Here is a 22,786-nt window from a genome sequence, read left to right on the forward strand (position 1 = left end):
TTTTGAATCAGGAAAGGTTATTTCTACTTTTCTAAATAACTTCTTTTAGAAAAATACTGAGTGAAGTATTGTATATTGAACCTTGCATGTAATCAGTTTGTCTTTCTCTAGCCACCCCAATCAGTGTGTAGTGAGAGCTGTCCTCCAGGCACCCGGACGGCTAGAAACAAAGGACAACCAGAGTGCTGTTTTACTTGCATTCCATGTTCAAAGGGAAAAATCAGCAAAAACAACAGTGGGTATTTGTAATTCAAGGATACTTTAATTTTAATTTTGAGAAATTATACATAGTTATAAACAATTGATATCGTTTATTATATGCCTTCCCATTGTTGTCAGATTCCTTGGAGTGCACCAGTTGTCCAGAAGATTTTTGGTCAAACCCTCAGAATGACCACTGTGTTCCAAAGAAGACAGAGTTCCTCTCCTACCATGAGCCTCTTGGTATTTGTTTGACAACTGCCTCTTTGTTGGGCACATTTATCTGTGCAGTTGTTTTAGGGATCTTTTTCTATCATCGACGTACACCCATGGTACGTGCAAACAATTCAGAGCTGAGCTTCTTGCTCTTAGTATCACTGAAACTATGCTTCCTGTGTTCACTGTTATTCATCGGAAGACCCAGGGTATGGACATGCCAGCTGAGGCATGCAGCATTTGGAATCAGTTTTGTGCTTTGCGTCTCATGTATCCTGGTGAAAACCATGGTTGTTCTGGCTGTGTTCAAAGCCTCCAAGCCAGGAGGGGGAACCATTCTTAAGTGGTTTGGGTCGATGCAACAGAGAGGAACAGTTCTGGCTCTTACTTGTATTCAGGCAGGAATCTGTACTGCCTGGCTTGTCTCTTCCTCTCCAACTCCACATAAAAACATGCAATACCACAATGACAAGATAGTGTATGAGTGTGCAGTTGGGTCTACAATTGGCTTTGCAGTGTTACTGGGTTACATTGGTGTGCTGGCTATCCTTAGCTTTTTGCTAGCATTTCTAGCCAGGAATCTTCCAGATAATTTCAATGAGGCCCGACTCATCACATTCAGCATGCTAAGTTTCTGTGCCGTGTGGGTGGCCTTTGTCCCTGCTTATGTCAACTCTCCAGGTAAATATGCAGATGCAGTGGAAGTATTTGCCATTTTGGCTTCAAGTTTTGGCCTTTTGGTGGCACTGTTTGGACCCAAATGTTACATAATTCTGCTGAAACCAGAGAGAAACACAAAGAAGGCAATCATGGGTCGGCTCACTATAAATGAATAGAATTAATATAATTTGGGTTATTTAAATTAATCACTTAATCAGTTGAATTCATTTCACATTTTGTGTCCAACAGTAATAATTTAAGGTCGCTAAAATCGTAAATCTTTTATCAAACAATAGATTTTTTTTATGAGCATTATCATGGCAAAATGTTATCTTAGAGAAATCTTAACTTGCTGGATTGTTCGCCTCACCAGATCTTTTCCCCCCTCAAGTTGAAACTTTTGGATCTCAACCAAAAGAATGCACAAGAAATGAATTTACAAATTCTAATATTCAAAAGAGTTGCAGCTGTAAGCTAAAGATATTCCATTCAGAGCAGATGATTTTATGTGAATTTATCCTTAAAGGCTACCTGAGAAAACAAACAAACAAAACAAAAAAAAAAAAAAAAAAGAATGCTGCCATTGTAAAAAAACTGACCTAATTTGAGCTCCTACCTGCTCATGAAAGCAATGGCCAGACACACACAGACACAGAAACAGAGACAGATGCAAACAGAAAACAGAAACTGACCATTTGCCTTAAATGTGTTGTAACATTTTGGCTGTCCTCAGTATTTTAATCTTAATATGGGTGTATTGTTTCTCACAATAAATTGATATGATAAAATCTGTTTCTGCCTAGAGAACATGAATGTAAAGGGTGAAATTCACATTGAGGTAAATAATTAATTAAAGCTCCTGTGCTTGTGTGTTTGTGTGTGTCTGTGCCCGTTGACATTTAGGTAGGGGTACTATTAAAAAAGCAATAATACATATGCTTTTTTCTTTATTGGGCAAAATTAGTAGGGGTTTCAGGGAGTGTAGAACACTGTCTAAACACCTAGGTAAACCAGGCCCAATAAAGATGCAGAGTCACAGTAAGACTAAACATCTACTGAATCTTAATCTATTCTTCACAGATATTCTGATGAAAACGTCAAATAAACAATGTAAAAAAACAATACAAAAATAGTTAGCATCTGCACTCCTAACTCAAATTAACAATAAGTGGTACCATTGCGTCATGAATTAACCTGTCAATAAAATACTTCAGGTTTAATATCTAACATATCATGTAAAATAAACTAACTTTAGCCAATACTTCCATGATGCTTCAATGCAGATGAAAGCGAATTGTGTTCAGCACATACTTGACATGGCTGCTATGCTAATTCTCAAAACAGGAAGTGATGTCATCATATTATCATATTATAGTTAAATGATCCACCCCCACCCCTTATTTTCCACAGAGTATAGCCTTTAAAGAATACAATTATCAAATTTGTTTAAAGTATCTTGGGTCTTATTCACAGCTAACTTAAAAGTATATGAATATATGAAACCAGAGGAATTGTACTTAAGGCTACGTTCACAATGCAGGTCTTAATGCTCAATTCCGATTTTTTGATCAAATCCGAATTTTTTGTCTGCTTGTTCACACTACAAATAAAATACGACAGCAAACACGCTCTAGTGTGAACGCTCAAAGCGGCCCGCATGCGCAAAAGAAGACGTCACACACAACGCGCTCTGTTTAGACTCAGAGCAAACAGTATTGTTTGACTGATGGCCCTTAATATAAAGACTTCAGACTTTACGTTTCCCAACTTTTGCTTTAAGTTATTTTGTTATTTACATAATAATCTAGATAACCTAATAATTATCCTTATTGCTGTTTTAGAGGAGCGGTCCTTCAAAGGATAGTTGCAGATTTCTGTCAGAATCTGCAGATTATACAGTACAAATAAAATGTTCACGTTTCTCCAACGTTGTCTTCCCAACAGTTTCACTGACATCTACACTGGATGGCCAGGAAGCGTTCGCGATGTCTTCGCGGGCGCTTCTCCGGAGCTGATAATTGGCGTCTGTCTTGTGTCAGGGACATAGAAGACGGATTTAATGTGACATGACCGTTCAAACAGCAGTCACTTTCTGAAACATCGGATATGTATCGGATTCAGTACCACATATGAAAGTGACCCAGATTGGATTTGAAAATATCGGATTTGTGCCATTCACACTGTCATACCATGATCAGATATGGGTCGCATAGGGTCAAAAAAAAAAATCGGATTCGATGCGCTTTTGCCTGCAGTGTGAACGTAGCCTAAATCTTATGCATTCAGCTTGTCCTACGTCACGGTTTCCTTCCAAATATGTCTTTGCAAAAATTGTGTAAAAAGCATTTGCAGCAACAAAAACACAATATTCCAGAAACACGCTTTGCCAACTGATCAGCTGTTCATAACACTTCCTACGTTGGAATAAATGTCAGCACAATCTATCTGATGTTCGCCATTATCTGCCCGAAAACGGAAGGGACGTCATTTTCGCAGAAAACAAAGATATGCTGGTGTTTTTAAAATTAATGTTTGAGTTTATGCCTTTCTGTATAGTCTCTGGGAAACTTAGAACTCAAATTACATTGTTTTAAGATTGTTTAATTGATGCACATGCTGTTTTTTGGGTTTTTTTGCATATTCGCATTATAATATTTATTTTCGTTTTTCCTCCAGTATATAAAAATTGGTGTATCTCAAAAATAAAACTATAAAGACATTCAAAATGAATTTCCTGTGGTTGGAAACTATTTTGTGCAACTTCTTTGCATTTACAGTTTTGAGGGATAAACCTCTGAAATTTCTCTAACTAGAAATATATGTTAAAAAAACAAAATCAATTTTCAATTTTTTTGTAGTTTATTGCACATTTTTGCAATTTATGTAGCTAGTATGGACTTAATGCATACATATTATTAAAATTTGGGATATAATGTTTGTATTGATGTATATCAACTTGCGGACTTGGTTCTATGGTAGGTCTTAAAGGGTTAATATAGAAGGTTCTTGTACATTTATTCAGATTATGGTCTTAAATTTATTTATTTATTCATTTGCTCACTGTATGTCTCAATGATTTAACTGCAAGAATATTTCTCCCCCCTTTTACTTCACTTGATAAAAAAAATAACATTTTTTTTTTAAACTTTCTAACTCTCTAACCTGCATAGTCGCAAGTGAGTGTATGTTCAGTCATAGCATCTGCATCAATACAAACTGATCTCAAATGAAATGTATTATAGGCCCTGCCCATCTGCTGTCTGCTCTGATAGGTTATTTACAATACTGCATGCCAATAAGAAGGAATTGCAACGCCATGAAACCTAATGACTGGGCTGAGAAAAGGGGAAAAGCAGATAATAGTCATGTTGTCACTTGTACACGCCAATTTGCTCTTGTTCATTTTGTTATATTGTTACTTTTCTTTTACTGCAGCCTCTTTGTCTTCCTCCTCCTGCCAGTCACGTGGACAGTTTCATCTAAATAGCATTCAAAAAAGTGGAGATCTGATCCTAGGAGGACTGTTTGAAGTTCACTTCTTTTCAATCTTCCCTGACCTGTCATTTACCTCAGAGCCACAACAGCCTACTTGCTATGGGTAAGTATGACAGTGAAACAGCACAAAAGACTTTGGGAAATCACTGCCAACAGTGGCGTTAAGAACAAATACACACATCTTGCAATATGAACTTTCTTTATTTTTGTCATTTAGTATGTTATTTTAATTGTTTCTGTTCTTTTCATTTGAGTAGTTGCAAAACGTGTATGGTTGCAAAATCTTTTCCAGGTATCCTGCTATATGTTTCAATAGCAGACTGTGTTTTTTTGTTAGTTTTGATGTTCTAGGATTTAGGCAGGCAAAAACCATGGCCTTTGCTATTGATGAAATCAACAGAAACTCCAACCTATTGCCAAATGTGACTCTGGGATTCACTCTTTATGATAACTGCGTTGAACTTGGAATTGGATTCCGTGCAGCACTGTCATTAGCCAGTGGTCAAGATGATCAAATTATATTACATAATACATGTGTTGGAAATCCTCCAGTCATAGGGATTGTGGGTGATTCATCCTCTACACGTTCAATTGCCATCTCCACTGTCTTAGGTTTGTACAGCATACCTATGGTAAGTTTCCAGTTTAACCATGAAATATTATTTTTGGTTATATTTAATATAAATATATAGACCTAATTGTAAATTTAATGACCAGATTGAAGCTTAAAAAATGTAAGGAGGCAGTCAAGGCTTTGAATATTTCTACAATATACAGTCTGTATCTTTCACAGGTGAGTTATTTTGCCACATGTTCCTGTCTGAGTGACCGTAAAAAGTATCCATCCTTCTTTAGGACAATCCCAAGTGATGCTTTCCAGGTGAAAACCGATCAGCACAATTATAAACAGTCATCAGTAACTAATGATAACTAAGTTTTGTCTTGTCTATGCATTCATGTTTTAATCTGTATTCACTTAGGTTCATGCTTTGATTCAGATTCTAAAACATTTCAAGTGGACTTGGACAGGTCTGCTTGTCAGTGATGATGACTATGGACTCCATGCAGCAAGATCCTTCCAGTCTGAGTTAAGTCAGTCTGGTGAAGGTTGCCTGGCTTACACTGAAATTTTGTCCTTGCACAAAGAAACAGATGAACTCAGGAGGATTGTAAATGTGATGAAAAAATCCACAGCTCAAGTTGTCATTGTATTTGCACATGAGAGTCACATGATAAACCTTATGGAAGAGGTTTGGATTTAAAAGTTTTAAATTTTTACTAGCTATACAGATTTGCATCACTACACTGTGTAACAGATGCATTGTGTCTTTATATATTGATTGAGTAGAGAAAACTAGAAATGCAGAATTCATAATGTCACTAAATTAGTTGCTACTTACAATATGAGTTTATACATTTTGTCAAACATAATGCACAGGTGGTGAGGCAAAATGTAACAGGCCTACAGTGGATGGCCAGTGAAGCCTGGACAACTGCTGTTGTGCTCCAAACACCTCACCTCATGCCATACCTGGGTGGTACACTGGGCATCGCTATTCGTCGAGGAGAAATAACAGGGCTCAGGGAATTCCTGTTACAAATACGTCCTGACTTGCATCACAACAATAGCTATGGAAATAGCATGGTGAGGGTTAAACCCTTTACTGTGGTATTTGCAAGAATTGCATATTTTATTATGTATAATATCTAAAATAGTTTTCATAATATTTCAGGTGAATGAATTTTGGGAATTCACATTTAAGTGCAGATTTGAACCAGCTCCAGCAGGCTGGGTGGAAGGGGGTGGTACATTATGCACTGGACAGGAAGATTTGGAAAATGTGAACAATGAGTTCTTGGACATTTCCGACCTCCGGCCTGAGTACAATGTGTACAAAGCTGTTTATGCTCTGGCATATTCCCTTGATGAGATGCTGCAATGCAAGCCTGGAAGAGGACCTTTCAGTGGGAACAGCTGTGCCACATTACAAACACTGGAGCCATGGCAGGTGTGATATCAGGTTACACTTTTTGTCTAAATTGATTGCTCTGTAATTACATTTAGAAAAGAATTTAACCTGTAAGGCAAAATGCAGTGCTATAAAATTAACTATGAAAAAGCTGGATTGAGGATTATATTTTTCTCCTGAGCAAAAGTAGTGGTTACTGTAATTAGATCAGAGAACCCATTAATGGAATAAGTATGTAGCATTACTATAGGCCTTGTTTAAAAGCAATGAATTCCTATATTCAAATTTAATAGCTCTAATATCTGACTACTGAACAGCAGGGCCACAATTTACATTGTTAAAAGTAATTTAATTCTTTTACATCTGTTTTTAACAGCTTCTTTATTACTTGGAAAGGGTAAACTTCACCACTCCATTTGGTGATCAAGTGTCATTTGATGAGAATGGTGATGTGGTGCCAATTTATGATGTGATGAACTGGTTGTGGCTCCCTGATGGAAGCACTGAAGTTCAGAATGTGGGTGAGGTTAAGAGGTCAGCTTTCAAAGGTGGAGAACTCATACTTGATGAAGATAAAATCTTCTGGAACTTTAAATCCAGAAAGGTTTTTGTATGCTTTTATCTTTTCCCATATGTATATTTTTCATTTTTCTCATTTGGACAATATATGTAATTCTAGCAGGTAATATTAATTTCGTCTAACAGCCAGGTCGATCAGTATGCAGTGAGAACTGTCCTCCTGGTACCCACATGGTGAGACGGAAGGGAGAACCCAAATGCTGTTTCGACTGCATCCCTTGCTCTGAGGGAAAAATAAACAATAAGAGCAGTAAGTGCTTGTCTTTGCATATTTTATTTAATTTATATTAAATGTAAAATGCATTTCACCATCTTAGCTTTTATTGTCAGATTCCTTGGAGTGTACCAGTTGTCCAGAGGATTTTTGGTCAAACCATCAGCGTGACCACTGTGTTCCCAAGAAGACAGAGTTTCTTTCCTACCATGAGCCTCTGGGATTTTGTTTAACAGCAACCTCTTTGCTGGGAACATTTATATGTGCTGTTGTTCTGGGGATCTTTTTCTTCCATCGCAGAACACCTATAGTACGTGCCAATAATTCAGAACTTAGTTTCCAGCTATTGCTGTCACTTAAGTTATGTTTCCTTTGTTCACTGCTGTTCATCGGACGACCCAGGCTTTGGACATGCCAACTCAGGCATGCAGCATTTGGGATCAGCTTTGTGCTGTGTGTCTCGTGCATCCTGGTAAAAACCATGGTTGTTCTGGCTGTGTTCAAAGCCTCCAAGCCAGGAGGGGGAACCAGGCTGAAGTGGTTTGGTGCTATGCAGCAGAGAGGAACAATTCTGTTTCTTACATCTATTCAAGTAGTCATCTGCACTGCCTGGCTTGTTTCTGCTTCTCCTACTCCAAATAAAAACACCCAATACCACAATGATAAGATCATTTATGAGTGTTCAATTGGGTCTAGTGTTGGTTTTGGAGTGTTATTGGGTTATATTGGCATGCTGGCTTTCCTCAGTTTTTTAATTGCTTTCCTGGCAAGGAATCTCCCTGATAGTTTTAATGAGGCCAAGCTCATCACATTCAGCATGCTGATCTTCTGTGCTGTGTGGGTGGCCTTTGTTCCTGCTTATATCAGTTCACCTGGAAACCATGCAGATGCAGTGGAGATATTTGCAATCTTAGCCTCAAGCTTCGGCCTGTTAATCGCACTGTTTGGGCCCAAATGTTACATCATCCTGTTGAGACCAGAGATGAACACAAAAAAAGTTATAATGGGCCGTGGCACTCAGTCATAAAAAAACATTTTTCACATGCAATAGAAAAATACACATGGTGAATACACATTTATATAAATATATTAAATAAAATATAAAAGTGAGAACATATAAAGAAAGTTTGGATTTCTCCTTTACTGTGTATGCTAGAATGTGCAAGCATTGACTCTGTGACACTACATTGTTAAATTTAACTTTAGACATAATTTAGCTATATCTGTCAGGGTTCCTGGGTCATTGACCCAGTGTTTTAAGTTTGTTCATGTTCTGTTTATTTTCCACATGTTCATGTTTTCTGTTTTACCGTGCCAGCTTTGTCTATGTGCATCATGTCTAGTTCTACTTCCTATGTGTTATTAGTCAGATTATGTTTAGCTGTTTACTCATTGGTCTCTAATCATCATCAGTGTATTTAAGCCCTCAGTTTCTTCCTGTCCACTGTCTTGTCATTTTCGATTCTGTGACAAGACCCGTGGGGCGCGAAGACACGCAATGGACCCAGTGGACTCTGATTTAAAATACATAAAACAATATAATCAGAAAATAAGCATTAAGAATATATATATTTATTATTATCTATTTTATTGAGACAGCTGTTGAACATAACAGTAGTATGCCTTTTTACACTTTCTTTGCTGTCACATTTTTAACTTATAAAAGAATATTCTTATACAAGAATATATATTTAAATCCTAACAACACTGAGATTTTGCAAGTTGTCCTTCTTAGAAATCATGGAGGGGTCTGAAATTCACATTGTAGGTGCATTCCCACTGTGAGAGACAGCATTTAAAATACAATTCAGGAAATCACATTGTATGATTTTTAAAGAATGTATTTGTATAGCACTGCTGCACATAGGTATTTAAACACCTGAGAAAATCAGTGTTAATATTTGATACAAAAGCCTTTGTTTGCAGTTACAGAGTTCAAACTTTTCTCGTACTTGACCAGGTTTGCACACACTGCAACAGGAATTATGGTCCACTCCTCCACACAGATGTCCTCTAAATCTGTCACGTTGCTGAGCAACATGGAGTTTCAGCTCCCTCCAAAGATTTTCTATTGGATTTAGGTCTGGAAACTGGCTAGGCCACTCCAGAACCTTGATATGCTTCTTATAGAGCCACTCCTTGGTTATCCTGGCTGTGTGCTTCGGGTCATTGTCATGTTGGAAGACCCAGCCAGGACCCATCTTCAATGCTCTGACCGAGGGAAGGAGGTTGTTGCTCAAAATCTCACAATACATGACCCATTCATCCTCTCCTTAATACAGTGCTGTTGTCCTGTCCCCTTCACAGAAAAGCACCCCCAAAGCATGATGTTTCCACCCCCATGCTTCAAACTAGGAATGGTGTTCTTGGAATGCAACTCATCTGTTTTCCTTCAAACATGGCGAGTGACGATTATTCCAAAAAGTTCTATTTTGGTCTCATCTGACCACATGACTTTCTCCCATGCCTCTTCTAGATCATCCAGATGGTCACTGGCAAACTTCAGATGGGCCTGGATGATGTCTTGAGCAGGGGAACCTTCCGTGCAATGCATGATTTGAGACCATGATAGCGTAGTGTTCTACCGACAGTGACCTTTGAAACTGTGGTCCCAGCTCTCTTCATGTGGTCATCATTGGTCAGCTCCTCCTGTGTAGTTCTGGGCTGATTCCTCACCTTTCTTGTCATCAGTGATACTCCTTGAGGTGAAATCTTGCATGGAGCCCCAGCCTGAGGGAGACTGACAGTCATCTTTAGCCTCTTCCATTTTCTGACAATTGCTCTACTTTTTAAAGGCATAGAAACAGGTCTTTGAGAGCCAGAATTCTTGCTGATTGCCAGGTGTTCAAATACTTATTTGCAGCAGTGCTATATAAATAAATTCGTTAAAAATCACACAATGAGATTTCCTGAATTGTTTTTTTAAATGCTGTCTCTCACAGTGGCAATGCACCTATAATGTGAATTTCAGACCCCTCCATGATTTCTAAGTGGGAGAACTGACCTACTGACGCACACTCTGGTTTAACTGCTGTACTATGGAGGACAAGAGGAAACTGCAGCAGGTGGTGAGGGTGGCAGAGTGGACTTCACTAATGTATCATATTTTTTGTCATGTCAAGTGTACAGCACTTTGTTTTCAGCTGGGAGTTGTCTGAAAGTGCTATGTAACTTAACTGCTTGCTTGTTTACCACCCACCTGTCAGGCCTCTAACTCAGGGATGTCAAAATCATTTTACATTGATAAATGTGTAAAATTACAGAGAAGGTTCTGGTAGCTTAACGCCCAAAGTGTCCTGTATTTTTGACACATAACAGTTTTCTTTATTGATGTCTTTTTAAATCAAAATTTCTATATCAGAGAGATACAAACAGGAACCTATATAGAAACCTATCTATTACTTAATTACTTTGGTATAGTATGAATGGCTTCCGGGGAGGTTTTAATCAGTAGGAAAAGCTGTAAAACCAATAAAAAAATACTTTTAAAAGTCATACTTTTAAAAGTCAAAGTACATATTTTCCAACCCTGACCAGTGGGCTGATTGGAATCTTTGCCAGGTTGATTATGGCCACCAAGTCTTACACTTGACACCCCTGGTCTAACTCATCCATCAGATGGGCTCAGGAAACAGAAACAAATACTTTTGCACAGTGAAGTTTACTTAGTGTGTCATTCAAAAAAATAAATAAATAAAAACTAAAACCCTCTGCAAATCGCCGGCTTGCTGCAATGGAGGGATTTGTATGATCCCGTGAACTCAGGGGCTATGCTATTTTATTGCCCAGTGGTAGGGTTTCCCAAGGCAACCTAGTCCTGGTTGAGATGCCAGATGAAGACTGATTCAGTTGACCCCTATGATAGGAATCAAGGGATCAGTCTACCCTGCCTGGGCCCCACTCTGGAGCCAGGCCTGGGGAAGGCGCTTGAATGAGAATATCTGGTGTCTTAGTCTTGAGCCTTAGTACAAAGCACAAAAAAACTGTTTCTTTTGTTTTGTGTGTGCTACAAAACATTCCACACACACAACATGCTCACGGTGTTACCTAAGCCTACCTGGATACAACAACAGTATATGACCAAATGTATTTGAGACCCACCCCTTTCTTCATCTTTTTCCCTGATGGGCGTTATAAAAGAATAGTCAACACAGCATGCTATTAAAAGGGAATGGGAAAGGAATAAAATGCCACAACTAGGCTCAGAAAACCAGAAAGCTGTCATGTGTTCATTTTTACAAACCAATTTGGTCCTGGTCATTTTGTTGTATTCCTACTTCACTTATACTGTATCCTCTTCTCTGTTTCCCTCCTCGTGTCAGCTGCAGGGACAATTTCATCTAAATGGAATGAACAAGGTTGGAGATATCATTCTGGGTGGACTGTTTCCAGTCCACTTTTTCTCAAGTGTTCCTTATCCATCTTTTACCTCAGAGCCACAACAGCCTACTTGCCATGGGTAAGTATGACAGGAAAATAGCACAAAAAAACCCCCAGAACAACTTAATGCCAATATGTGGGTTAATGCATAAAATGCATAAATTCTATGCATTAGTGCATACATAAATAAGGCCTGTATATTGAATGGAGAATCTTCTTGATTTTTCAAATAAAATATCTCATAAATTATTATTCAGTTTTCTTAATTTTTTGCATCAGTCATTTTGCAACATTTTTCCTGATATATTTTTTAATTTAAATTTATTTTGTTAGTTTCTATGTACAAGGATTTAGGCAGGCACAAACCATGGCATTTGCTATTGATGAAATCAACAGAAATGCCAACCTGTTACCTAATGTGACTCTGGGATACACTCTTTATGACAACTGTGTTGAACTTGGAATTGGATTCCGTGGAGCATTATCATTAGCCGGTGGTCAAGAGGAGAAGATTATATCAAATGATACATGTACTGGAAATCCTCCTGTTCTAGGGATTGTGGGTGATTCTTCCTCTACACCTTCTATTGCCATCTCCAGTGTCTTAGGTTTATACAGAGTACCGATAGTAAGTTTTCAGTTTAACTATACCATATTATTGTTGTATGACTTAATATATTTTTTCAGTGTTTGTATATACTGACTTAAATGTAAATTTAATGACAAGAACAATGTACAATATACAGTCTTTGTTTTTCACACGTAAGTTATTTTGCCCCATTTTCCTGTTTGAGTGACAGTTATTGATTTAATTGTAAATTTAATGACAAGACCAATGTACGCAATACCCAGTTTAAAGGAGGCAGTAAAGACTTTGAATATCTTCTAAAATATATTGTCTGTATCTTTCACAGGTGAGTTATTTTGCCACATGTTCTTGTTTGAGTGACCATCAAAAATATCCATCCTTCTTTAGGACAATCCCAAGTGATGCTTTCCAGGTAAAATTCAATCAGCAGAATTATTACAATTGCCAGTAAATGATGAGCGGCTAATCCACTAAAATTTTTCTTATTATCTATGCTCTCATGTTTTCTCATGTTTCTCATGTTGCTTTCACTTAGGTACGTGCTATAATTAAAATTCTAAAACATTTTGACTGGACTTGGGCAGGTCTGCTTATCAGTGATGATGATTATGGACGCCACGCTGCCAGAACCTTACAATTCGAGCTAAGTTTGTCTGGTGAAGGGTGCCTAGACTACATAGAAGTTTTACCCTGGGACAAAGACACAGATGAACTCAGGAGGATTGTGAATGTGATGAAAAAATCAACAGCTCGTGTGGTCATTGCCTTTGTACATGAGAGTCACATGATAAACCTTATGGAAGAGGTGAAGTTTAAAAGAAAACTTGATTATTTCTTGTTATAAAGATCTGTATCTATACACTGTGTAAAAGATGTATTATGTCTTTAATTGAATGACTACAGAAACGTAAAGAAACAATTTATAACATATAACAATTTATAGCAAATACCTAAGTTGGATGTTAATGTCACAAAAGTAGGGGATAGTTACATCACTTTTTGCATTTGGTAAAATATAATGCACAGGTAGTGAAGGAGAATGTAACAAGTCTACAGTGGATGGCCAGTGAAGGCTGGACAGCAACAGCTGGTGTGCTCCAAACACCTCAGTTCATGCCATACCTGGGTGGTACACTGGGCATTGCTATTCGTCGAGGAGAAATACCAGGGCTCAGAGAATTCCTATTACAAATACGTCCTGACCTACATCACAACAATAACAATGGAAATAGCATGGTGGGAGTTGAAATGTTACTGTGATGTTGACAAGAATTTCATTATGCTATGTTTTTTTTAAATGGAAATGAAAAAACAGTTGTCAACAATATATTTCAGGTGAATCAGTTTTGGGAATTTACATTTCAGTGCAGATTTGCACCAGCTCCAGCAGGCTGGGTGGAAGGTGGAGGTGCATTATGCACTGGACAGGAAGATCTAGAAAATGTTAACACTGAGATCTTGGACATTTCCAACCTCCGGCCTGAGTACAATGTGTATAAAGCTGTTTATGCACTGGCATATTCCCTTGATGACATGCTGCAGTGCAACCCAGGAAGAGGACCTTTCAGTGGGCAAAGCTGTGCCACTTTGCAATCACTGCAGCCATGGCAGGTGTGATATGAATTTACACACTATGTCAATTAGATATCAATCTATGAGTAAATTCTTTGCTCTGTAATTACTTTCAGAACAAAATTTACCCTGTATGACTAAAAGCAGGGTGATTAAATTAATTATGAAAAAGATGAAGTGAGCTAAATGAGTTTTCAATATTTCTGAGTAAAAGAAGTGTTTAATATATTTAGATCAGAGCACTTTAACAAGTATGCATGTAATGTATCATTATAGTTTTTGAAATTGTTAAAGATATTACATATTAAGGAGCCCTCTTTAATATAGAATTTGATTTTATTACATTTATATGTATTCCATTTCGCTATCAAATACAGGGTGCCACTGTTTGGATTGTTAAAAATAATTTATTTCTTATGAATCCCTTTTTAACAGCTTCTTTATTACTTGGAAAGGGTAAATTTCACCACTCCATTTGGTGATCAAGTGTCATTTGATGAGAATGGTGATGTGGTGCCAATTTACGATGTGATGAACTGGTTGTGGCTCCCTGATGGAAGCACGAAAGTTCAGAATGTGGGTGAGGTTAAGAGTTCAGCTTTAAACGGTGAAGAACTCATACTTGATGAAGACAAGATTTTCTGGAACTTTATTTCAAAAAAGGTTATGTGTTTTTCTGATTTTTATATTTTGTCAGTTGTACAGTATATTTATATGTAATATTTAATTTCATCCAATCACTGTATTCGTAAGAAGACAGAGTTTCTGTCCTACCATGAGCCTCTGGGTATTTGTCTGACAGCTACCTCACTGCTGGGCACATGTATATGTGCTGTTGTTCTAGGGATCTTTATCTACCATCACAGAACACCTATAATACGTGCCAATAATTCAGAACTTAGTTTCCAGGTATTGCTGTCACTCCAATTGTGCTTTCTTTGTTCACTGCTGTTCATTGGACGACCCAGGCTTTGGACATGCCAACTCAGACATGCAGCATTTGGGATCAGCTTTGTGCTGTGTGTCTCATGCATCCTAGTAAAAACCATGGTTGTTCTGGCTGTGTTCAAAGCCTCCAAGCCAGGAGGGGGAACCAGTCTGAAGTGGTTTGGTGCTATGCAGCAGAGAGGAACAGTTCTGTTTCTTACATCTATTCAGGCAGTCATCTGTACTACCTGGCTTGTTTCTTCCTCTCCAACTCCACATAAAAACACCCAATACCAAAATGATAAGATTGTTTATGAGTGTGCATTTGGGTCCACTGTGGGTTTTGCAGTATTACTGGGTTATATTGGTATACTGGCTTTCCTCAGTTTTTTAATTGCATTCCTGGTGAGGAATCTCCCTGATAGTTTTAATGAGGCCAAGCTCATCACATTCAGCATGCTGATCTTCTGTGCTGTGTGGGTGGCCTTTGTTCCTGTCTATATCAGCTCACCAGGAAATTATGCAGATGCAGTGGAGGTATTTGCTATCCTGGCCTCGAGTTTTGGACTCTTGATCACACTGTTTGGACCTAAATGTTACATAATCCTGCTGAGACCAGAACTGAACACAAAAAAAGCTATAATGGGTCGTGGCACTCAGTCATAAACATTTTTCCTCACAGATTAGAAAAGTAGCTTTACAGTATATTAAAAAATGGGAAAGGCTTCAGAAGTTTCTGCCAACAAATAGAGATTTGGAAGAGGTGTAATTTAATGGGGTTTAGTGAGTATGTCTGTGAAGGTTCTCAGTCATCCAGGTCATCGTAGTCTAAGGAGCTTGGAAAGAAAAGCGTCTGGACTTCTTTAAGGTGCTTGAAGATGTTTCACCTCTCATCCGAGAAGCCGCTTTTCTTTCCAAGCTCCTTAGGTTCAGTGAGTATTTTTCTATTGTACACGCTGAGCCTTTTCACTTAAAATCTTCTTAAATCATCTTAAAAGTCTTCATGTTTATCTTGAATACAAATAAACTACTCAGAAAATTAAGAGAACCCTTGAATGAACAAATGAATGTCGATGAATGAAATATTACTAAAGCTTTACTTATATACATTGTGTAATTTATTAAGAACAAAATAAAGCACTCAGTAAAAACCATAATCATCAATCCTTTAAAAGCTGGATTCAAAATCACACCAAAACACATGATCCTTCTGTCCAACCATTTGTCTATCCATCTATTCATCCATTTTCTTCCACTTATCTGGATCAGGTTGCAGGGGCAGTCATATCAGGAAATATGCCCAGACCTTCCTCCCTAAAGCCACCTCCTCTAGCTTATGCTGGGGAACGCTTTATAGGCTAGAAGTATAATCTCTCCAGTGTGCTATCGGTCTCCCCAAGTGGCCTTCTTCTATGAGATGAGATGAGATGAGATGAGATAGTCTTTATTTGTCAGTTGCAGGTCTTTTGCCCACAACCGAGATAACAGACCTTGCCGACTGTACATACAATACAAACAACTAGGTAGCGAGGAAAAAAACATTGAAATGTGCAAAAGGATAATACAGGAATGCACAGGTATCAATACACCATAACACAATAAACACAGACAAGCAACATGGGAAAGTGTTCCAGTGTGTACATCTGATCTGGGACTGCTGCAATCTTCGACTGCGCCTCCAGCTGACCCGATGTCCACATCATGGGGGAGGTAAGCATTGGAGGTGGCGTTGGATAGGGAGGGTGATGCATCAGTGAGTTCTTACCAGTATCAGTATATGTGTGTGCGTGTCCATAGTTCAGCTGAGACAGTGTCCTTCGCCCCGCCAGGCTAAGTAAACAGTCTTCCAGCCAACCCAGGTGGCCTTGTAGGGAATGGGAAGGAACAGACTCAACACAGTCGTTATCAGGGAGTTTTTGTTCAGCTCCAGCCTTAAGCCCACAGCTGGCGCCGAAGGGGTAGCCGCATTATGATGGTGATTTTTCTTTTGCAAACAACTCATGAGAATTTCAAGCTGTTTTTAACACTCCGGCAGTGTGATATGCCCAAAATACTTCATCTAGGAGGTGCCCAGGAGGCATCATTGCCAGATCCCCGAACCACCTCAACTGGCAGCTTTCAGTGTGGAGGAGTAGTCACTCTATTCTGAATCCCTTTTGAATGGCTGAACTCCTCACCCTATCTCTAAGGGAGAGGCCAGCCACCCTTTAGAGACAGCTCATTTCCATTGCTCCTTCCTCCTTACTCATGAACAAGACCCTGAGATACTCTCTCATTTGGGACAGTAACTTGGACAGTAAAAGGATAAAGAGTTTGTCCAGCTCTTTATTGAGTAGGACAAAATCCCATTGTTCTTCCTAACCGTGTACCTGACGCTTGACTAAGAATGAAATTTCCTCTCCAGAATTTTGACATAGACCTTCCCAGGTAGGCTGAGGGTTAGGATAGGCTGATCCTCTGTAGTTTTAGCACACCCTCTGGTGCTCAGAAGGTCAGGATGAACCTCAAGGCAACACTCAGGGGCCCAGCCATCATTTATGTGTTTAAATACCTTAATGACCTGGCTCCTAGTGATTGGGAAGTTGTCCTCCTTGTCCCCAGATGCTGCTTTCTCTACAAAAAAAGTGTTTGTAGGTTTAAGAGGCCCAACATCCCACCCCCACTATGCAGAGTGTGACTAGAACACCGCTTTCCCTTCTGAGTAATTTGACAGTTTTCTAGTTTGTGTCAAACAGAAAGTGTATGGTGCACCTAACTTATAATCTGTCCTTCTCCGTTAATACGACAACAGTTATCAAAAAAGCACATGAGCACCTCCACTCCCTCAGGAGACTCAGAAATGCAGGACTCTCCATACTTCATCTCACAAACTTTTTACAGAGGCACCACTGAAAACATGCTGACAAAATACGCAGAGCTATCTCCATCATCAGAGACTCCCACCACCCCTCTCATAGCCTGTTGTCCCTCCTGCTGTCTGGCAAGAGGTACAGGAGCATCAGCTGCAGAACAACCAGGATGCTGGAAGGGTTCTTTGCACAAGCGTGAGAGTGATAAATGGATTGTGCCTCCTCCCCATCCATTCAGCTATTTACACAGCTGTACTGTAAGATCTACAAGCGGACTTTGATGCCCCCTATTTGCACACAGATGGACACACACACATACACACACATGCAATATACTCCTCAGATAGACCCACTAGTTGATTTAATTTTCCCCTTCTGTGAAAGGACTGCTGCTACCTGAATGAGTGTGACTATTTAGACTTGAGTTTGTTTTAGAATTTAGATTTTATGTTATTTATACCTATTTATTGTTACAATTTATTACTGCCTTTTTACTGCTCTCTTTTAAAACTTTATTTTTTTTAATTGACTATTGCACTAAAGAGGCTTGTGAGAAACAGCATTTTGTTTCAGCTTCTGTAACACCATACGAAATGACAATTCACTAGCTGGGCCCACGTCTTCATTTTAGGCTTGACAGCATTTTAGTAGGCAAAGGTGAATGCTTGGACATGAATTGAGCTGCAGTTTGGGTAAGGCCTTGAAGGGGACTGACAATGGCTCCTGGGTCTGGCAGATCCCCATGTACTAAATAGAAGTGAAGAAGTTGAAGAATTGAAAAAGGGAGGCAGGGTGGGGCATGTAAACAAGATTTAACATCTTGGAGAACTGTAGGAACCTATATAGATGAGAACCGGAAGGAGCATGTTTGGAGGCGTGGTCCCGCTCCTGAAATTCTGATACATAATTTCCAATAAACTTCTTGAAACCTCAAAACTGGACTGGACTCAAAATTCAGATGTCCTCTACAGGAAAGGGCAGAGCAGGCTGTACCTCCTGTGCAGACTCAGGTCTTTTGGAGTGAAGGGCCCACTCCTGAAGACCTTCTATGACTCAGTTGTGGCCTCAGCCATCTTTTACGGTGTGGTCTGCTGGAGAGGCAGCATCTCTGCTGGGGACCGGAAAAGACTGAACAGACTTATCCGGAGGGCCAGACCTGTTCTAGAATGCCCTCTGGACCCGGTGGAGGTGGTGAGTGACAGGAGAATGGTGGCTAAATCAAAGACTAAAAGATTTCCCTCATGGGGAACTAATAAAGGTTTATCTTACCTTATATTAGCTATAGATAATTTTCTCAATGTTATTGTAGGGTCGTTACCTTATTATATAAAGTGCATTGAAGCCAGTGTTTTGATTTGGTGCTGTATAAATAAAACCAAATTGAATTTCACATTGTTTTGATAACATTCGTTGTAAACCTCTTTACCAATTAAAATATAAAAACTTAAAGTTATGTTTTGAAGATGTAAAATAAATGGATCAAACTTTATAGTCAGTTTGACCATTCAGACATTTTACACTGCAAATCACCAAACGTATTCCCAGTAAACAGTTCTTCCTTCATACATTTCAATCTAATCTACAAATATATACAATTTAAAAGAAGGTAAATGCTGAAAATCACTTTTTTTAAGTGCTCTCTGGGATTTATTAAGTTGTTTTTAAAGTTGTTCTTTGGAGATTGGCTGCTTTTTAAATTATTTTCAGTGTCATTCTCATACCTTAGAGAGTAATGTAAGTTCTGTTTTAACCTTGCAATCATTAAAATTAAAGTGTATTTGACCATTGTTATCTTGATGGACTTCCATAGGTCTGTAACTTATCAGCTGTTTGGGAGTTTTATGGGGGCCGGCAGGGATAGCTCAGTAGGCAGAGTGGTGGCCCAATGATTGGAAAGTCGGGGTTTGACTCTACTGAACCTACCCCGAGGTATCCCAAAGTAGGTACCAACCCTACACACTGCTCCCTGGGTGCCGAGTAGCTGCCCACTGCTTCACTGAGTGAATGGGTTAAATGCAGAGAGCAATTTCCCAATGGGGATCAGTAAAGTATACATTATTATTAAGTTGTCTGTTGGGAACAGGACTGAGCAAACTGAAGCAACCCCCATGGTGCCTTCCCGAAAACAGAATATTAGAAGCCTACCAAAAAACATGAACTCTATATTACTATGTGAATTCCATAAATGTAAGGTTTTTCTACTTGAAATTCAGTTTTTGTTGCATTTGTTAACCGCTTAAGCCCCAACGCCCCCTGATACGGGGGCAAAAAGCAGGAGATCAGGTAGGCTTGGGGCTTAAGAGGTTAAGATATTAATATGTTTGAAGGAGGAGAGCACATGCTCTCGCAATTACACAAAGATTAATAAAAAAGAAAAAACACTGATGTTCTCATGTCAGAGTTTTCATGTACACAGCTCTGCACTTGAAAATCTGTCTTCAGATATTTCTTAGTCCAGTCTTGACATTTCAGCTTGTGTGTTTTGTTCAGTGGTGTTTGGGTTTCAGCCTTGCTAATGTTATGCTAAATCTTGAATAAAACTGCAAATGCCAGGTAAGTGTGTCTTTTGAAGTGAGGTTTATTAAAAAGAGAAAAGAAAAGGAAACACTGCAGTGGAGAAAATGTTCAGATCAAACACCAAACAATTTTCTGAGGAAGGACACCACCCTGAACCATTTTGTACCTTCCCAGAACACTTTCAAAACAAAGAACATTCCACAGCACATCATATACAGTGGGGCAAAAAAGTATTTAGTCAGCCACCGATTGTGCAAGTTCCCCCACTTAAAATGATGACAGAGGTCAGTAATTTGCACCAGAGGTACACTTCAACTGTGAGAGACAGAATGTGAAAAAAAAAATCCATGAATTCACATGGTAGGATTTGTAAAGAATTTATTAGTAAATCAGGGTGGAAAATAAGTATTTGGTCACCTCAAACAAGGAAAATCCCTGGCTCTCACAGACCTGTAACGTCTTCTGTAAGAAGCTTTTCTGTCCCCCACTCGTTACCTGTATGAATGGCACCTGTTTGACCTCATCATCTGTATAAAAGACACCTGTCCACAGCCTCAACCAGTCAGACTCCAAACTCCGCCATGGCCAAGACCAAAGAGCTTTCGAAGGACACCAGGAAAAGAATTGTAGACCTGCACCAGACTGGGAAGAGTGAATCTACAATAGGCAAGCAGGTTGGTGTGAAAAAATCAACTGCGGGAGCAATCATCAGAAAATGGAAGACATACAAGACCACTGATAATCTCCCTCGATCTGGGGCTCCACGCAAGATCTCATCCCGTGGGGTCAAAATGATCATGAGAACGGTGAGCAAAGATCCCAGAACCACACGGGGGGACCTGGTGAATGACCTGCAGACAGCTGGGACCAAAGTAACAAAGGTCACCATCAGTAACACACTACAACGGCAGGGAATCAAATCCCGCAGTGCCAGACGTGTTCCGCTGCTGAAGCCAGTGCATGTCCAGGCCCGTCTGAAGTTTGCCAGAGAGCACATGGATGATACAGCAGAGGATTGGGAGAATGTCATGTGGTCAGATGAAACCAAAGTAGAACCTTTTGGTATAAACTCAACTCGTCGTGTTTGGAGGAAGAAGAATACTGAGTTGCATCCCAAGAACACCATACCTACTGTGAAGCATGGGGGTGGAAACATCATGCTATGGGGCTGTTTTTCTGCCAAGGGGACAGGACGACTGATCCGTGTTAAGGACAGAATGAATGGGGCCAAGTATCGTGAGATTTTGAGCCAAAACCTCCTTCCATCAGTGAGAACTTTGAAGATGAAACGAGGCTGCATGCATGTATACAATTGGTGTCAGGAGTGATCTTGCTATAATAAAGTGAGAAAGTGATGTTACTATTACCAATGTGATATGATTAAAATATGTGATTAATACATAGAATAAAGAAATTTCCAGTACAATTCCCCCCTTTGTGATAACAACCCCATTAAATCACATTAAAAAAACATGGAGATTTCTTTCCCAACTCCCGTACCTAACATCAACACCATTGCAAACTCAAAAGAGATTTCCCAACGTGCATCATTCTACAGTGTCAGAAAAAGAACAAACAAAGAAACACACAGAACAATTCCAAACCTTAATTTTAATCCTCACTCTCACTATCCTCATTACTGTCCCTATTTTCAGCCTGCAATAGGGGTAACTGAAATAGGTTAATAACAGATATGATTCAATGCAGAGAGGTCTATTAACACATACTGAGTGAGAAAGGTGACTGTAGTGATGACCTGCTTGAAGCTGACGCTCCGGTGCGTGTGTCAAAAAAATCAACACACTGCTGTTTAGCCAGAGTCACGTGATCAGTGACGTCCGAAGCTTCATTTAGAACCTAACTGCTTTGGTATCTGACTCAATGGTTTATAAGGAAGCGAATCATTTGCGGGATTTGTGGAGTGTTTTGATGGTGACAGATAGCAAACCACTGATATTTTTACTGAGAGATTTGGAGCCTGCGAGGAATAGAGGAGTTTCTGTTGTGTGGGAGTATTTTGAGTTGATTTTGGTCAATCTGGTGGGTTTTCCAGCTTTGTGTTCTTGTTGTTTGCTTTTGTTTTGTGCGTGTTTATTTTATCTGACAACGGGAAAACTTAAAATGTCAAAAATCTGCTTTTCATAATATAAATATCATTAAATAAATTTAGAAAGACTTCTATTTGACTCTTTACATTTAATGTTATAAAAAGATACATTTTATGTTTTAAATAATCTTAAACTGTTAGTCTGCAAAATGTGCAACAATTTAATTTATTTATTCTCTTTAGCTGATAGTTTGTGGGGCCCAGTTAGACTGTATAACTGCATCTCTACCAGTTTCTGTGCACTCCAGCCTCTTCTGTTCCATGTGAAGGGATTTTCCTTAAGGCAGGAGAAATTATCTAAATATAAAAGGAACAGGTTCGGCCATGGCACAGTGGAACAAATTTTCTTCTTAAATACAAATGGAAAACGGTTACCTTAAATGCATCATGTTTTTAATTTGCAAGTTCATAAGCATTTTCCCTTTCCACTTCACAATCAAATCTTCCCCCAGGTCAAAAATATGTATAGGAAAATTTCCCTAATGTAATATTATTTATAAAAATACCTGT

The 22,786-nt window shown here is 39.0% G+C and overlaps 3 protein-coding genes and 1 pseudogene across 3 annotated transcripts; all 4 read left to right on the forward strand.

The window, feature by feature from the left end:
• Positions 1 to 314: 314 nt before the first annotated feature.
• LOC146503441 (vomeronasal type-2 receptor 26-like) lies at positions 315 to 2,023 on the forward strand (the record flags this gene model as incomplete). Its single annotated transcript, XM_085184013.1, has 1 exon — positions 315 to 2,023. A coding segment is annotated over one exon (939 nt), but the record flags the coding sequence as incomplete, so codon positions are not given.
• A 4,020-nt stretch (positions 2,024 to 6,043) lies between these two features.
• LOC146503442 (extracellular calcium-sensing receptor-like) lies at positions 6,044 to 8,799 on the forward strand. Its single transcript, XM_085131199.1, has 4 exons — positions 6,044 to 6,217; positions 6,336 to 6,581; positions 6,919 to 7,059; positions 7,439 to 8,799. Exons 1-4 carry the CDS (start codon positions 6,044 to 6,046, stop codon positions 8,360 to 8,362), a joined length of 1,485 nt encoding a protein of 494 aa, XP_084987325.1. The 3' UTR covers positions 8,363 to 8,799.
• Positions 8,800 to 11,294: 2,495 nt separating this feature from the next.
• Positions 11,295 to 13,564, forward strand: LOC146503443 (vomeronasal type-2 receptor 1-like). The gene is made up of 5 exons (XM_085184609.1): positions 11,295 to 11,794; positions 12,049 to 12,343; positions 12,630 to 12,716; positions 12,840 to 13,109; positions 13,331 to 13,564. The coding sequence occupies exons 1-5, from the start codon at positions 11,523 to 11,525 to the stop codon at positions 13,562 to 13,564; spliced, it is 1,158 nt and encodes a 385-aa protein (XP_085040735.1). The 5' UTR covers positions 11,295 to 11,522.
• Positions 13,565 to 13,588: 24 nt separating this feature from the next.
• On the forward strand, positions 13,589 to 15,891 carry LOC146503444 (extracellular calcium-sensing receptor-like; annotated as a pseudogene).
• The last annotated feature ends 6,895 nt before the right edge of the window (positions 15,892 to 22,786 follow it).

This window comes from Neolamprologus multifasciatus, chromosome 14 (genome assembly GCF_963576455.1).
Source record: "Neolamprologus multifasciatus chromosome 14, fNeoMul1.2, whole genome shotgun sequence".
Taxonomy (NCBI): domain Eukaryota; kingdom Metazoa; phylum Chordata; class Actinopteri; order Cichliformes; family Cichlidae; genus Neolamprologus; species Neolamprologus multifasciatus.